This window comes from Nannobrachium achirus, assembly GCF_963921795.1.
Source record: "Nannobrachium achirus genome assembly, chromosome: 18".
NCBI lineage: Eukaryota > Metazoa > Chordata > Actinopteri > Myctophiformes > Myctophidae > Nannobrachium > Nannobrachium achirus.
This window is the reverse complement of record NC_137825.1, coordinates 29,199,685-29,217,643: the sequence shown is the minus strand read 5'-3', so window position 1 is coordinate 29,217,643 and position 17,959 is coordinate 29,199,685. Positions and strand designations below refer to the sequence as shown.

Sequence of the window (17,959 nt, the reverse complement as noted above, 5' to 3'; positions counted from 1 at the left end):
ACAGGGGCTACACAAACGGGGAATTGACTATGAGAATATTGGGTAGACAATTGAATGAATATATAAATCACGTCGCTCTCTGATAACAGGTTTTTGGTGATTAACATGGTTTAAACATCTTACAACTTTGTCATTAGGTTCTCCTACTTTATTCAATAAAGAAATGTAATGTGATTCATCATGTGATCACAGGTGAAGACCCCAATCCCCTTTCTGCTTCACGGTACATTGAGAGAGTACCAGCACATTGGTCTGGACTGGCTAGTCACCATGTACGAGAAGAAACTCAACGGCATACTGGCAGATGAGATGGGTCTGGGTAAGACCATCCAGACCATCGCTCTGCTGGCTCACCTTGCCTGCGAGAAAGGTACGAAATTAACTGGTCTCATGCTTTTTCATTTCACTAATGTACTTGTTCACAGGTAGAGATAACGTGTAAAATGTACATTTTGTATCTGACGGTCCCTAGTTTTATTGAATATACAATAATATTATTAATATTATATATCATTAGACATGTAAATGCTGGTGACAGTACTAGTAGCTTTGAGACATGAGTTATCACAAAAAAATCGCAGTTCCATGAAACTTCATAATTAGATCTCTAGCGATTTCCGAGCCTGTTAGGCCTTTTTCCTGGTCTGGTCGTTCACTAAAACTGATTGTCCGAGGCAAGTAGCTATTTCATTTAACACAAAGTAGGTGAAAATTAACATTTTCCCCTCACTTTTGCTTTCTTATCTTGTGTTGTATTCAGGTAACTGGGGCCCCCACCTCATCATCGTCCCCACAAGTGTAATGCTGAATTGGGAGATGGAGTTGAAACGTTGGTGTCCGGGCTTTAAGATACTCACCTACTATGGCAGCCAGAAGGAGAGGAAGTTGAAGAGACAGGTTTGTGTTGATTTGTAATGAGTTGTTTTACACCAGTGGAAATGTAACAAAAGGTTTTCCATAGATGGTACTTGGTTCATTTTCTTTTTTTCTTCTATAATCTTTATCCCATGATTTTGTAACCCATTTTCACCCAGTGCCAATTGCCTATGTAATCCTGGGCTCTGCACTCCCTCTGCCGCGCCTGGGGAGACAACGGCCTGACCTCATGCTTCCTTCTATGCATGAGTAGTCAAAGTTGCTTCTTTTCACCTGACATTGGGGATTTCCCCAGTTTGGACGTAGCGTGTGGAAGGAACACGTTATTCCAACCAGTTCCTTTCCCCTCCATCAGGCGCCCTGGCTGGCCAGGGAAGGCATTATAGAGACCAGGATTACTGCATGTTTTTGTGAGGGTATCTACCCTAGGAGACATGGGGAGAACATGCAAACTCCACACAGAAAGGCCCTATCGCCAACCCCACCTAGGGTGTGGGCGCTCATGACGCGGAGGAGGGAACACGCACTTTGTTCATTTTCAGAGAGCCAGAGATGTATCAGTCATTCATCTTTAGAAAATGGACTTAGTTCATTTTCTAAAGATGAATGACTGATACATCTCTGATATGAGCTATTGTCATAAACACTTCTACACTACTATTTTGGTTATTCGAAAATAGTAGATCTACAATCTCAAAACCCGTCTGAAATTGTCTTGAAATCTTTAGTCTCGCGTAGCCAGACAACTATTCCACAATCTCCGAATGCTATATAGAGTCTGGAACTACAGCTCCTGAACGGCGAGTAATGAAAACTGGAATTTCCAATATATTTTAAAATGTTATTTCTGATAAACAGCAAGCAAGATATGCTTAGATGATTTTTATTTCTATAATGATAAATGTGCGCGATGTGAAATGGAAACGTAAGTGAGGAGGGGGCTTCACTTCCGCTTAAACCGGGTACTCATCGTTCTTCTTCCGTTATCCCAGACTGTATGACGGGAGCATTTGCAAATCGCGGAGTCAACAGTCTGGCCACGCAAGACTATAAAATCTTTAGCTATAATGAAATTCCCAAAATAGGGATGTCACTGTTAATTTGGTTTATTTCTCTTCCCCTGTCACATGGGAACATTGATTCCATTTCTACACACAACAAGCCCCATGCTTGTTTCATGGGGTATCACGTCACTCTCTGATAACAGATTTTCGGTTATTAACATGGTTTAAATATCGTACTAATGTGTCATTAGGTTCTCCTACTCTATTCAATAAGGAAATGTAATGTGATTCATCATGTGATCACATGTGAAGTAGGACATATTCCAACATTATATTTATCATTTATTATCATTATCAACAGACCATTTAGACCAGTGGTCCTCAAAGTGTGGTCCAGGGACTCTCTGTGTTCCTTTTGGGAGGTCTAAATGGACCCCTTACAAGTATGTAACTATGACCGTGTACAAATGAAACCAAATGGTCCATTTGCTTTCATTTGTATACTGTCAGAGGTAAGGGGAGACCTTGATATTTGAATTTTTGAGAACTACTGATTTAGACAAAAATGCAGGTTTAAATGAATTCAGATTTTTTTATAAGGTTCCCTCATTGTATCACGATATACTGTATACGATATTTCTGAAAAGGAATATTGTGGAGATTGTATCGTCTCAACGATATTTATCACCATATCAACACCCCTATCCTGAAGGAGATCTCATTCTTCCCCTTTAGGGTTGGACCAAGCCCAATGCGTTCCATGTGTGCATCACCTCCTATAAGCTGGTGCTCCAGGACCACCAGGCATTCCGACGCAAATCATGGCGGTACCTGATCCTAGATGAGGCCCAAAACATAAAGAACTTCAAGTCCCAGCGCTGGCAGAGCCTGCTCAACTTCAACAGGTCTGTAGAGCAGGGGTCTTCAATGTTTTCAGACCAAGGGACCCCTTACTTGTGAGAGAGATGGAGCAGGGACCCCCACTACCCTTTCAAAGATTCCATATAGTTTCATGGCTTGACAGCAGCACAATCATCAGTGTGTTCTGGATTCATGTCAGATAGTTAATCACTTGAACTGTCAATACCTAATAAACTTGACATTTCTCTATGTACTTAGTCTGCTCTTTTTCCCCTCTACACCAAACCTCTTTGCCAAAAATAGCCGACCTACAAGCTCATAACGCCTCACAGCATGAGGCATTGTGAGCTTGTAGATCTGCAATTTTTGGCTGAAGTTCTCAGAATATGGACGCTAGGGTTCAAGTGGTTAATATTAAAAAGGAGAAAAAAATGCTTCTATTACTAAAAGATTTGGAGGACCCCCTATAGTAACTCTGAGGACCCCGGACCCCCTGTTGAAGACCCTTGCTGTAGAGCATGACGATTAGCTAATCCGTAAACCTGCACAAAGGGAAAAAGAATTTGGGTCTGTTTCCCAAAGGCAATAAGTTTCAGTAAACTCAATGCTTACAGCGGAGTTTAGGCACTGTTGCCATGGCTTCTTGTCTGATGTCTGAATATCCTAAGATATTCCCAGGAACCAGAAGTAGCAGAGTAGCATATATCATGATGGTAATTTTGTCATTAACACAATGCCTGCCAAGGGTTAAAAAAAAATCTATCTTAGTACTGCCCGGCTTTTTACAAAAAATTAAAATGAAAATAAAAAAAAAATTAAATATTTTTTGAAAAAAAATAAGCTCTCAGAAGATGTCCATTGCCCCCTTGCAGTTGGCAGAAAAATATAATCAACCCCAAGAAAAATCTATTTTTAGATTAACACACACAAACAATTACAGCATGTGGATGGTGGCCATTTTGGCAGCCATCTTGAAGAAGGTGTGCAGAAAGCTGATTACATGAATAACATTTTTATAATTTTTTATCAGCATCACAGGCTGCCCAAAGAGCTGTGAACACATTGCTGTCTCATATATTAGTGAACAGTGCCCCCCAGTGGCCAAAAACGGTAGAACGTACAGTAACGTGTAAGGCGGTAGATAGCTGGGCAAAATAGAACGTTTATAAACGTGTAAGGCGGCAGATGTGTTAAGGAATCATGTCATGAAACAAACTAAAGAAGCGTTTTTATTATTATTTATTTAAATCAAAGTTTCAGGGAGCGATGAACTAGGTGAGAGCCAATATAGTGCAATAAAGAGATACAACAAGTGAGAGTTTGACTGCACAAGGAGCAGAAGTAGTGCTTCTATTTATCCTTCTAATACCATCTAGAAAATGGCACTGACAATCAGTGTTCTGTGCATAAACAAATAGACTGTATATTTTATGAATCTGACAGGCCCCATAAAATCAAATGAGCTTTTCCATTTCCTGGAAGAGGATAAAAGAATGCTGATGACTCATCCTGCACACGGGGGACTATATTCTAATTTTGCATCCAATTAAATGCTTTTGTTGCTTTTCTTTATTCCCCCTTTCGTTTCTATCAATTCTGTCTGTGGACCTGTCAGAGCAGCCATTTTGACTGGTAAACAGTCTAAACACAGCTGAAGGTGGTAATGTTAATTGTGGTTTAATTTAGGTGTTTCTGAGTGCCAGCATGAAGTGAACTCTACAGGAGCTGTCCATGGTGGCACACAGACCACCATTTGAAACCCTAAAGTTATTGCTTCAGCTGTGTTTTTGGTTTTACTAACTTCCTCAACCCTTTCTCCTTTGCTTTCAGCCCTATTACTGTCTGGCAGAATATGGTGGTAGGCAGCCACCCTCACAGCTATGTTCCTTTGGGAAGCACTATATAATTTTATTAGATCAGTATGTGTGGCTGCAGTATATTACAGACACACAAATGAAGAAATGTAAAAATAGACTATACATGTATAAAAAAAGAAGGATGGAGGGAGTCACATATTGGAGTACACACCTTGGTGTACATAGCTTGAACATTATTCCCTCCTCTACTTGCAGCCACCGGCGGCTGCTGCTGACAGGAACGCCTCTCCAGAACAGCCTGATGGAGCTCTGGTCGCTGATGCACTTCCTGATGCCGCACGTCTTCCAGTCACACCGCGAGTTCAAGGAGTGGTTCTCCAACCCACTGACGGGCATGATCGAGGGCAGCCAGGAGTACAACGAGGGCCTGGTCAAGAGGCTGCACAAGGTGCTGCGACCATTCCTGCTCCGTAGGATCAAAGTCGACGTGGAGAAGCAGATGCCCAAGAAATACGAGCATGTGGTGCGCTGTCGCCTGTCCAAGAGACAGAGGTTCCTCTACGATGACTTCATGGCACAGGCCTCGTGAGTTGCTCAACTAATAACGCTCAGAGGGATTACGCTCAGGGGTTAATTTTGACAATCATTTTAATTTAAGAAATTAAAATGATTGTCAAAATTAACATTCCAGTGTCCTTGCACCTTACTTTCTATAACTAAGTATATACTAGGTGTGTGTGTATGTTTGTCTATATGTAAAAATCATCTATTTTGGTTGTTGTTAGAATTAACTGTAAAGAAATAACACCAGTAAGACTCCCTAATCGGGAGATAAGCGACCGTCAGGTCGCAGCGTGATTTTAGGGCAAAATGTGTAGGAGCAGTGTCCAAAAATGTGGTTCAAAAAATCGGCCTGATGGTGGCGCTATATGGGACAGATCCATGTTGATGACATGAGTCTAGAAATAGTGTGTACCGATTTGTGTGATTTTAGGGCAAAATCTGTAGGAGCAGTGTCCAAAAATGTGTTTTGCAAGAATCTGCCTCATGGTGGCGCTAGAAGAGGGCCATGTGAGAAATGAGGGGTGGGGTCTCCGCGTTGCCTTGGCGGACGAATAGGTACCGGCCCCGGCTCTCCCAGACGCTCCTAGCCCGAGTTACGGCATTTTATGTGAGCTGCAGTGGAGGGGGTCCTCCACTGGGGGCGCCACCACTTTGGCATCCGTTCTGGAGCACCAGGAGTCGGTGGTCCCCGGGAATTCCCCGTGAGCAGCCCCGTTGGGGTGGTCATTTGGTCATTTTTGCACATTTGGTCATTTTTTACATCTGGGGGTCCCCCAGGGACCTGGGGGTCCCTGGAGCTCCGGGGTCCTTGGAGGTTGTAGTTTGGCAGGCAAGGAGTGTGTGTGCAAAATTTGGCATGGATCGGGGCAACGGTTGCGGAGATATGAGCAGGGCAATAGTGTGACGTGTGAGGTGTGACAGACAGACTGACGGACGGACGGACGGACGGACGGACTGACTGACTGACTGACTCACAGTTTGTGGAGGTTTTGATAGTAAGTGCGACCTGACGGTCGCAATGAGATAAAGATCTGTCACCCAAACCCTTTCTCTTCAACATCTAGTCCAGGTAGTGCTGCATTGATGTTGGCCCTCAAGAGATGGCTGACATTAGATCCTGTGTATACAGTAGGTTGATCATTATCTCACTCTCTCTCCTTCCCCTCACCTTTTTTTCTTTCCATCTGCAGCACACGAGAAACCTTGGCCGGCGGCCACTTCATGTCCGTGATCAACATCCTGATGCAGCTCCGCAAGGTGTGCAACCACCCCAACCTGTTTGACCCCCGTCCCATCCACTCTCCCTTCATCACCCGGCCCATCGTGTTCCACACAGCCTCCCTGGTGCAAGACGCTCTGGACATTCAGCCCTTAAAGGTCAGCAAGGAGGGAAAACCACTAGGGGAAAATGTAACCACTTGAACCCTATTTTGTACGTATTCTGGGCATGTCATAATAGGCAAACATTAGGCAAAATTGCAGATCTATAAGCTCACAATACACTGCAACACATTGCAAGCAACGTGTTTTGAGCTTGTAGATTGGCTATATTCTCTGGCCATTTTGAAGGTTTCTAAAAATATGGATGCCAGTTTTATGTGGTTAATGTTTAGGGAATATAAAATGTGTATACTAAAAGGTTTGTTTGAAAAGGTTTGAAAATTATTATATGATAGAATTGGCTCATTTTGAGTTCGACTTTAGACAGTCTGACATTGTTGGTTTATGTGTGTGTCCTTAGCGCTGTGACCTGTCCATGTTTGACTTGGTGTCTTTGGAGGGCCGTGTGTCTCGCTACCAGGCAGACGTCTTTCTGCCCCGATACAAAGTTGGTCGGCAGCTCATCCAGGAGATTTCAGAGTCCCCTGAACCCCTTCCGAGGCCCAAACCAGTGAAAATGAAAGTTAACAGGTATGCACTTGAGCCTCTCATCATTTGCCTTTATTCTTCTTGACTCATTATTTATCCATAAAGGGCTTCTTCTAAGCACACAGACCTATGTTCAAGTGGCTTGGTCAATACGACACTTAATCATTTGGCCGTTTAATTGTACAATATTTCTACATAACATTTCTTTTCTACATTCTCTTTTTTAGGATGTTTCAACCACCTCCAAAGGCTGACAGCCGAACTGTCCTGCTTATGAACAAACCCACCTGCCCTGTTCCCCCTGCTGCACAGACCCCTCTCATTACTGAGGTCACAACTGCACCTGCACCCGTCGTTCAACAAGGTTAGTCCAACTCTCAGGGTGACTCGAGCACTGACTGCTCTCATATCTCAGTGGAAATGAATGGTTATTGTGTCCACTTTTCATCCGATTTAGTTGTTTCTAATTCCCCCCGTGTGTGCATGTCCATGTCAGTCCTCTGTGTTGAAGTATCATGAGGACAACATTTTAAGATAACACAGATTTGTTATCATTAAAGGAGCTATAGTCAACTTTTTCATTGTAGGGCCGACACTTTGTTTACATCCTAGTCTATAGACTAGAATGTAAACAAAGTGTCGGTCTGACAATGGCCAAAATGATTATTTTATCATTATTTTACACTTTTTGTGGTCATTTTGAATAGAAACACATATATGAAGCTTATTTTTTTATAAAATATTTTCGAATCATTATTTTTATTTTAGCATCCATTTTTCAAGAAAAAGTTGACTATAGCTCCTTTAAACATATCTCTAGAAATTGTTAGACATTAAGTACATTTTTATCACCATGAGCTTTATCCCCCATCCTCACTTCTTTGGTGTCCCTCATTCTTCCTCTCTATTTGTCTTGGCTCTCTCTCAGTGGTGTGTTCCGTGGCGCCCACGCCTCTCCCTCGTCCGCTCGTTCCTCCTGTCGCACAGATAGCGATCAGGTCCAGCACACCTAGGCCTGTGCTGACGGTCCGCCATCCGGCCATTCCACGGGCCCCCAGTGTACCGGCTCACTCTACCCCACCGCCCAGTAACATCATGTCCCAACGAGTGCTCCTCAGTCCGGACATGCAGGCCAGGCTGCCCTGTGAGTATCAACAATGGATGTTGCCATTTATCTGTTTATCTGTTTTAGGGATAGAAGAACGATATGACGCCATTTACGATATTCTTGCGATAATCATAATACCCCCAACATCCATTATCCTGGGGTGGAACATGAGCCAAAAGATGGCAAGTGATGCATTGTGAGCTTGAAGATCAGCTATTCTTTTGGCAAAGAGATTTGGTAGAGAGTGGGGGGGAAAAGACTATCAAGTAGGTTATTTCCCTGTCCGTTTGACCAATTACAGAGGGTTTAAATGGTACCGAATATGCAGCTTTGCAAATAAAAGGTGAATAGATCCCAATGCATGATGGAGGATAATTTCATGATACATTTAATCTCCACGATACGATTATTGTGTTTTTTTATCACGATAAACGATAATGACGATTATCGTCCCATCCCTAATTTGTTTACCCCACATATAACTATAAAACGTTTATATTATGTATTTGGGTTAGTCCACTGTCTGAATATGCAGTGTCCCATTGCAGTAATGTGAGTCCAGTTAAGTATATCTGCGTACTTTGTCAGTAGTCCTGCGTGGAGTGTAATATACAAAAATATTTTTTTACACCTGTAATCGTTTGACAACAAAGTTGATTCTAACGTTGTTTGTGCTGGGTTGTCAAGACACCATGAAAGCATGTTCTTTAGAAATACTTAATTAGTTTGGATTACGTGCCTGATTTATACCTTGTCACTTACCAAAAAGAGCAGATCTACAAGCTCACTGTGTTGCACTGAAAGCTTGTAGATCAGTTATTTTTGGTGTGTGACACCAGCGATAGATAGATGGATGGATATAGCTAGATGGATAGATGATCACACAGGGGAATTTCAGTCGTCCAGAGGCAACAAATACAGAGTAAGGAAAGTATAAAGCAATACAAAGTAATTAATAATAAGAACAAGAACAACAGTATACAAAGTATACACCTATGCAAAATTCTCACATGTATACACCTATACAAAAGTATAAATGTATACAGCTATCCTGCACAATGCAGAGAAACAACACTAACACCAGGTTACACTGTCCTCACAACAAAAAGTGTTTGTGTAAAACGGTACAATCATTGCAATGCAAAGAAAAGTGTCAGCGTGCAGCTATGTATAAATCACCCTTCATGTGTTACTGATTCTGATCTGAATTATTTAACAGAATCAGTTTTCATGTTTAGATCGACAAATTGGAACTATGTGCATGCTTGTTTTTTGCTGGCCTGGTGGGCGCGGTGACAGCCTATAATTGTCAATGTCTGTTACTAATTCCACATTGCTGAAACACCCAAGCGTAACAATAACCATCAGTTTCCAAACAGCCAACAATGTGCCGATCCCATTTACTCATTCAGCAATCAGCATTCCTGACAAACCAAAATGTATCCCACGGCCAGCGATATTACAGGCATTTCATGTTTTACTGGGTCAGTTCTTCAATTCAAGTCAAGTAATGTCAGTACGATTTTAAATTAGCATATCTACAAGCTCACAATGCGTTGCTTTGCAACACGTCGTTGTGAGCATTTAGAATTTCCTATTTTCTACAAAGACATTTACTGGGAAAACAGGCAGGCCTTGTATAGACCTGAGGGGGACTCTGGTCAACTAAGTTGATAGGGTTTAATCTGCCTTTCTTGTCATTAATCAAGAAATGAAGGCTGATGAGTTTTAATGATTTGTATCCCCCTTTCTGTCACTGTCATCCTCAGCTGGCGAGGTGGTCAGTATAGCCCAGCTTGCCTCCCTGGCGGGCCGTCCTATGTCATGCCAGGGCAGCAAACCAGTCACCTTTCAGCTGCAGGGCAACAAGCTCACTCTGTCTGGGGCACAGATCCACCAAGTTCCTATGGCTCAGCCACGCCCAGTCCAAGGTTGGTGTCAGTGGTGGCATGTTCTTAGTTCTTACTGTTCGATGAATGAAACGAAACTGCTTAGAGTTCACCATGCCATGTCTTGCATGTGTCAAGATAAAGTGACCCTTTTGTTGAAAAATTAAGTATATATAAATTATATGTTCACTGTATAAGGGTGGGAATGGCTTCTGTTTCTGGTGTAGAAATGAGAATTATGCAAATAATTCTAAAAGTGTGTTATGTGTGACCGAATTATTTTTCTCCTCTCTTCCCTCCACTCCACAGGTAATGTGATGCACCTGGTGTCCAGCGGGGGGCAGCACCACCTGATCAGCCAACCTGCACAGGTGGCTGTCCTCAGTACAGCCAACACACTCCATACCTCTTCTCCAACTCCCTCTGGGACCCAGCTGCCTCACAGTGTCTCCTCGCAAGGTTCCTCCTCTGTTCCTCCGTTCTCTCTGTTCTTTCTCCCACTCTGCCAGTCAATGAGACCCAGTTTAAACCCATTTAGGCCTAAAATTATTGACTGCTTTAACCAGTGAAAAATAGCAGATCTACAAGCTCACAGCGCGGCACTCGGTGCCGCGCTGTGAGCTTGTAGATCTGCTATTTTTGAAAAAAGTCGTGAAAATTTGTGCAAATCTTTGAATATGTGTATTTTCAAAGCGAACGTTTGTATCTCAAATTTTGCTTCTGGGGTGGTCCCTGGAACTAAATATTTTGAGATGGGGGGTCCGTGGCCAAATAAATATCAGTTTGGGGGTCCTTCACATGAAAAGGTTTGAGAACCACTGACATAGTAGTCTCTCAAGAACAGACTAACTGAGCTCCAGTTAAGTGAAAAGGACCTTTTCTTTGACGATGGAGGGCCAGATTGCTGACATATAGAAACATAGGTTTTTCAAAAAACCTTAGAAGGATTCAAAAGACACTTATAGAATCAGGTCAAAATTCAAATTTTCACAATTTTTCAAAAATAGCAGATCTACAAGCTCGCAGCGTGGCACTCGGTGCCGCGCTGTGAGCTTGTATATCTGCTATCTTTCAATAGTTAAAGCATAAAATATTGCGTCATAATGTGTTCAGGCCTAAATGGGTTAAACCCTCTCTACAATATTGATTGTCTGTCAATCACTTTCTTAAGTTTTCAGTTTCTGACTGGCAGATCAAGTGCTCCTCAGTTAGTTTCAATCTGACTTCCTTGATTAAATCTCCTTGTTAATTTCCCTGCAGAATACCGGTCTCCGGGGCGCCCGCTGGCCTAGCGGTCCAGGCGCATAACCCATAGCCTCTGATGCTTGACAGCATGTTCAAATCGTGATCCCGATGGCCTTTGCTGCGTGTCGCTCCCCGTTTCCTGTCTTCTGTACTATGAATAAAAAGGCAGAAAAGCCCAAAAGATATCTTTAAAATAATCAGAGTTGCTGTTATTCTTCAGGCTCCTCAGAGAGCCCCTGCCTTGAAAAATAACTGCAATGTTACCGTATGTACATGCTTTGTGCAAAATACCTCGTTGCTGATGGTTTACATTGTGTCCTCTCCGTGATTGTCCTCAGTGTCCTCATCCATGGTGAGCAGTCCAGGGATAGTGAAGATTGTGGTGCGCCAGCACACAGCAGCAGGCAAGGACAGTGGGCCTGTGCCCACCCTGGCAGTGGCCCCTTCCCCTCGTTTGGCCCCCCATCCATCCCCGTCCCAACACCAGCATCCCAACACAACCCCTGTCAGAAACCCCACTCCACTTCACATCGCCCAGCGTACCACTGGTCCTGCCACTGCCACCTATACCATAGCCCCACCCAGAATCCCCTGCTCCACCCCTAGTCACCCTCAGCCCCCTCGCCCTATACTCAAAGTAGTGCAGCCTCCGCCAGCAAGTACTGAACAGCCAGGTGAGCGAAGGAGAAAAAAATGTTTTCGCTCAAAGCTTTAATTCTCAAGGTTGTATTCTTGCATGGCAACGGCAGATGTTGGAATAGTTGTTGCATTTGGTTGTTTTATTGCACTTGTAGCAGTTTTATTTAGTGTATATTTTTCCTCTTTTTGTTTTGCTGCATACATCAGGATGTAGACTCTACATTTTCTATCAAGTATCCATTAAAAATGATTTACTAAGTAAATCATTTTTAATGGATACTTGATATCAGATATGAGTGCTTTCTCGTGCCAAATGTTTTCCAGCAGCTTGTAGGAAAAGCAAATCTGTGTAATGGACTTATTGAACTTTTTCTGTGCTTTCCTCAGCTCCAACTCGCGTAAATGCGTCCTCCGCATCTTCCTCGTCTTCATCCAAGGCTTCAGCAGCGCCCCCAAAGGATGACAGCAGTTCCAGTAAAATAGCACTGCCTACCAAGTCCAGCTCCAGTGCAGCTGGAAAAGCCCCCCATCGGCCTAGGCCTGTACCTCCCCCACCTCCACGCTCTCCTTTCTACATGGTGAGGCCACAACATCCTGTTCACACCTCAAATAAACTACCCCATTCATAATCCTTTTTCTCAAACTGTACATGAAGCTGCTCCAGCTGTGCTTAATTCCTCTTCAAATGATAGCCCTCCTGAGAAGAAAATTCAACTTCTCAATAATATACTAACAAGTTTGAATAAGCACTGCTTTTTAGATAATTCGTTTATTCTATCCTACAGTTGAGACTGAAAGCAATATTTGAATCTACTAACCTTCAGGCTGTGTTCCAGTAGCGTTGCACCCTTCCTTTTTTAATGCTTAATTTAGCATACCTTTTGAACAGCCTTCAGAGATGGTCTTATTATTTGCAAGATAACCGAAATCAAGAGTTCCCCTTGCTACACCTCCATTCTTTCTACGTGACCAACAGCACGTCCCTCTTTCCCCTCCAGTCGTGGCTGGAAGACAGCCGTAAGCGGCAGCATGCTAGCCGACTGGACCTCATCTCCCGGGTCAATGATCACCACTGCGGGGCCAAGCCCGTCTATGGCCAAGAGGTCCTAGACTTTCTCACCTTCCTTCCCGGACCCTGCCCTTCGCCGGCTCGCCTTGGCCCAAACGGGGACTGGGGTCGGTCAGGTCACAGCAGCTGCCTGTTAGTGCAGTCCCAGCAGAAAGGCAACCAGTGGAGCCAGAGTGATGCCCTGAGAGAAGCCATCCACACCACAGAGGAGCGACTAGAGCTGCTTAGTAACGTTATTGACAGGTAGGTAGATGACCGGCTGGTTGAATATTATTGTTTCCACATGGACTGTACTTGTAATGCCCTGTATTTACGTACATTCAAATACATATCCTGGTTACGGTATTCATGTTCAGGAATACAGTTCATCATATACAATAGCTCATCCACAACATTTCTCTTGTCTCTCATCTCAGGTTTACATTTGTGATTCCTCCAGTGGAGGCTCCAACCATCTCCATGCACTGCTGCCATCCTCCCCCCTCTCTGAGCCACAAGCAGGCCCTCTTTACCGCTGAGCTGTCAGCCCGGCTCACCCCTCTCACACACATCCTGCACCGTATTCAGTGTAACATGAGGACCCACTTCCCAGACCTGAGGCTCATACAGTACGACTGTGGTAAGTCATCAAGCCATTAATGGGCAATTAATTTACCTGGAAGCATTAAAGTCTTGAGATGGAATAGATCATCTCTACAGCAACACACCAAATACTGAAGCAGGCGTTGGGAGCACAAATAGACAGGTTTTGCAGATGTGCAGATTGTTGCAGTCTGTTGCTAATGGCTTTCACACCATCACTGTTAAGAGCTCAGTTTCCATCGTAATAATACGCGAGGAATGGAATGCTCCTGGTTTTTGCAAAAGGTTCATGCCCCTCGTGGCTTGGGAGCTCGGGAGCAACAAAACTGTGGGTGCTGAAAGTAGGGCGGACGAAGATTTACTATTCTGGCCCCCTGGTTTACAACTTCTAACGGCACTGAGTCAGCTCATGCGACCTTCGCAACGCTCGACACAGAGAATCGCTCGCTACTGCTCGCTCGGTGGTGTCTCACATGGATCAAGGTCGTCTGAGACACCGTGCCTCCGTCACGCGAGGAGTGGACACAGTAACTGGGGGCGTGAACCTTTTGCAAAAAACGGGGAGCGTTCCACTCCTCGCTAATACACTGTTTATGCATCTGTCATCAGGATGTCATCCATTTATATCAAGCTTATCTCAAAGGCCAAGCCACCTCGGAGGTGAGGTATTATCTTAAATACTTCTTTGGACCTAAACCATCAATGTGTGTGTGTGCGTGCATAGGTAAGCTGCAGACACTCCAAACACTACTGCGAAAGCTGAAGACGGGTGGCCACCGGGTCCTGATATTCACCCAGATGACGCGCATGCTGGATGTACTGGAGCAGTTCCTCAACTACCATGGACACATCTACCTCCGTCTGGACGGCAGCACCCGTGTGGAGCAGAGACAGGTCTGGGTTTTGCATGTTCTTATTGTCTGTGTGTCGTTTGCCTGCCAGTTGAATCATGATTAAGTATGAAAGGAAAAATTGGCCCATGTCCTTATTTGTTTATTTTTTACTACTGTTGGAAAAAGGGTACATGTGCTGACGTTTTATCCAGAAGATGCAGAATATTGTGACTTAATTTAATGAGGTACTGCTTACATTAAAATCTTTTAACACACTATTCATCAACCAAAGGAGTCGTGTTTGCTCTACCTGTAATAGAATGGGGTCCAGTTCTCACATCCTGTATTAAGGTGCCATTTAGCGTTGTAATGGAACTCCCACTACTGTGACTAATTCCATTACAGATGAATAAATACTTCACTTCGCTTCAGTGGAAATAGTAGTTGGGAAATATGCCATCATTTAAGACAGCCTCCTACAAAGAGAACATTCACACTCCTTTCTGTTACGTTCAGTTCGGTACACATATAGTTGTACGGTGATGTATTTACCTCCATAGAAGGGGCGGCATTGGCTCAGGGGTAGAGAAACCGTCATTAGAACACAGAGGGTTCCCAATTCGAATCTGGGCTCCCCCAGAGTTAGTGTCGAAGAGTCCTTGAGCAAGACTCTGAACCCCTAGTTGCTACCGGTGAGCCCTGGTTGGTGCCTTGCATGGTTTCCTCCGCCATTGTTGAATGAATGTGTGTGTGAATGGGTGAATGTAATGCACAATCTATGTAAAGCGCCTTGGATAAAGGCGCTATACAAATGCACCATTTACCATAGAAAAGTATATTCATTGTGGAACCCTCAATTCTCCCTCCCAGTCCCTGATGGACCGCTTCAACGCAGACCAGAGGGTCTTCTGCTTCATCCTGTCCACACGAAGCGGCGGCGTGGGTGTCAACCTGACGGGCGCCGACACGGTGGTGTTCTATGACAGCGACTGGAATCCCACCATGGACGCTCAGGCTCAGGACCGATGCCACCGCATCGGACAGACCAGAGATGTCCACATATACAGGTACACTGCTTCAGGTCACGTCGGATACTTTAAGTTCTACAGTAGAATAGAAATTAATTGATGATAATTTAAATGAACCGCAGGTCAAACTTTGTATTGAAATATCCATGAAAAACTTTTAATATATATAGAATAGGAAGCTGTCATCTGCTCTTTAGACCAGAAGCGTATTCGACCAATCACAACGTGGCGTTCACGAAAATATATTTCAAAATATCTTTGAAATATGTTTAGTATTTCCATTTTGGGCCATTGGCTTTATTTTTCTACTCGAGCTTCCGGAATACAGTTAGGTGGCAGCATCTGATAATTGTGGGAGCCAGTACGTTTGTCTTGAAAACCTAACAGCTACCATTTAACAGCTTAACATTGTCTTTCTCCGTCAAAGGCTGATCAGTGAGCGCACGGTGGAGGAGAACATCCTAAAGAAAGCCAACCAGAAGAGGATGCTGGGCGACATGGCCATCGAGGGAGGGAACTTCACCACCGCCTTCTTCAAAGAGGTACGTTGCTTTGAACAGATCACCGATCCGGCGGTCCCATGTGTCTTAACATAGGGTCCTGTACTGTATGTATTGATTCTCTAGTTCAGGGGTTCCCGAACTGTGTGCATAGTCACGCTGGTGTACCGTGAGACGGGTCCAGGTGTGCCTTGGGATTTTGTGACTTAAACACACACATTATTGCAATCTATACAACTAAAGTTCTGAATTATTATTTTATTTACTGTATCGGTACTTTGTGCACAAAGTCAAATCCTATGCCCTGAAAAACAACCCCTGTGCCTCCCTCAGCAAACCATCCGCGAGCTGTTTGATGTGAATGAGGGGGAGAGGCGGGAGGTGGCGGTAGAGCTGTCTGTGCCCCAGGGAGAGGAGGAGGAGGAGGCAGCAGTCAACAAACAGAGCACCACCATCCTGGAGCAGGTCAGAGAGAGTTACTGAGTTGCCAATGGCTAAATTGACACATGAGCCTTGATTTTAGCTTTTGTTTAACTCTTATTTGGTAATACTGATTTACTTTTATATAAATCAGAATGATGATAAAACATCCAGAGACAAAATACCTGAGAAATAACCACAGTGTTTTACTGATACTGACTTAATATACTTAAAATAATTCATGCTAAATTGATGGACCCTAGTTCAGTGGTTCCCAAACATTGAAGGTCTCCCCTTAACTTTGACAGTCCATTTGGTTTGTCAAGGTTCCAGACTTGTAAGGGTCAATTTAGACCTAGAGTGTCCCTGAAATCCACTTTGAGAACCACTGCGAGGTTGATATTGCTAGTCTGGTGACTGATGAACCGACCTCTTCCAACATGTCCACCAGGCACTGTGTCGTGCAGAGGACGAGGAGGATATTGTGGCTGCTTCCCAGGCCAAGGCGGAGCAGGTGGCCGAGCTGGCGGAGTTCAACGAAAACATCCCGCTGGATGATGGAGGGGAACAGGAGGAGGTTGAGGAGCTCTCTAAGGCTGAGCAAGAAATTGCTGCCCTGGTGGAGCAGGTGAGTTGTCATAATGTCATAATTGAGGACCCCTTGAGATGAACGAGATGATACATCTCAAGGGGTTTATCCTCTATTGACATTTTTGAAGCGGTGAAAGCCGCTTCCAAGGTGTGGCTTTGTCTGTCCCGTACATGTCCCCCCCATCTTAATGGTCAATTTTGTCTGTCCCGTACATGTCCCGTGCATGCTTGACCAATTGAGGATTGGTCAAGCTTCACATGCCAATTTGGCCCTCCAGACAAAATCATTCATTCATTCAGAATTCATAAAAATATAGAACTAAAGCACATAGAAAGTACACAGAATGTATAGATCTAGAACACAGATTTCATAGCTCTAGAACACAGAATAAAAATTCACTTCGAACCGAGGTTTGATTTTTGAAATAAATAAAATGTGCAGTCGCTGAAAGCAGCGATGAAATGCCAATGTGTCTAGTATTTATCTCTATAAGGCCCGTTCTAGTTTTGTTTATATTGTGTGTGTATATATATATATATATATTGTTATACATATTTTTATTTTGTTTGTGACATTAGTTTTCACATCAAGCTATTTGCCAATATTTCAAAGTTACAGATTTAATTTAGAATGTCGTTTTGCTAAAAAGAAATGTGTTCTAAAAAGAGATTAATAACTGTGTTTACAGTGTGTGTGTGTGTGTGTGTGTGTGTGTGTGTTTTTTTTACGTGCCTAACTGTGGATGTAGCAGTTTGGGGTACTAGATGAAAGACAGGCTTTGGACTATAATGTCATGTTTAATTTCCATGTGTGTTAAATGTTTTGCCTATCCAGCTAACTCCAATCGAGCGCTACGCAATGAACTTCCTGGAGGCCTCTCTGGAGGATGTGTGCAAGGAGGAGTTGAAGCAAGCTGAGGTGAGATGACCTCTGTCCTTGAATTACTAAACTAACCAATAGTCTGTCTCTCATTAACATAATACTTAAATAATAATAATAGACAGAAATATAATTATAGATGCTATTATCTTTTCTTAGTCCACATAAAATACCTACTCATTAA

The 17,959-nt window shown here is 43.5% G+C and overlaps 1 protein-coding gene across 1 annotated transcript in view; it reads left to right on the top strand.

Annotated features, from left to right (window-relative positions):
* srcap (Snf2-related CREBBP activator protein) overlaps positions 1 to 17,959 on the top strand; it is a 43,641-nt gene that overhangs the window by 17,594 nt on the left and 8,088 nt on the right. Inside the window, exons 13-32 of the mRNA XM_080746878.1 lie at positions 193 to 370; positions 761 to 897; positions 2,616 to 2,785; positions 4,814 to 5,143; positions 6,313 to 6,499; positions 6,864 to 7,033; positions 7,219 to 7,355; positions 7,920 to 8,135; positions 9,869 to 10,030; positions 10,298 to 10,447; positions 11,572 to 11,907; positions 12,260 to 12,450; positions 12,871 to 13,184; positions 13,358 to 13,560; positions 14,248 to 14,417; positions 15,227 to 15,423; positions 15,812 to 15,926; positions 16,218 to 16,349; positions 16,756 to 16,932; positions 17,731 to 17,814. Of these exons, the coding sequence (XP_080603004.1) occupies positions 193 to 370; positions 761 to 897; positions 2,616 to 2,785; positions 4,814 to 5,143; positions 6,313 to 6,499; positions 6,864 to 7,033; positions 7,219 to 7,355; positions 7,920 to 8,135; positions 9,869 to 10,030; positions 10,298 to 10,447; positions 11,572 to 11,907; positions 12,260 to 12,450; positions 12,871 to 13,184; positions 13,358 to 13,560; positions 14,248 to 14,417; positions 15,227 to 15,423; positions 15,812 to 15,926; positions 16,218 to 16,349; positions 16,756 to 16,932; positions 17,731 to 17,814 (3,756 nt within the window). The remainder of the gene's footprint in view (positions 1 to 192; positions 371 to 760; positions 898 to 2,615; positions 2,786 to 4,813; positions 5,144 to 6,312; positions 6,500 to 6,863; positions 7,034 to 7,218; positions 7,356 to 7,919; positions 8,136 to 9,868; positions 10,031 to 10,297; positions 10,448 to 11,571; positions 11,908 to 12,259; positions 12,451 to 12,870; positions 13,185 to 13,357; positions 13,561 to 14,247; positions 14,418 to 15,226; positions 15,424 to 15,811; positions 15,927 to 16,217; positions 16,350 to 16,755; positions 16,933 to 17,730; positions 17,815 to 17,959) is intronic.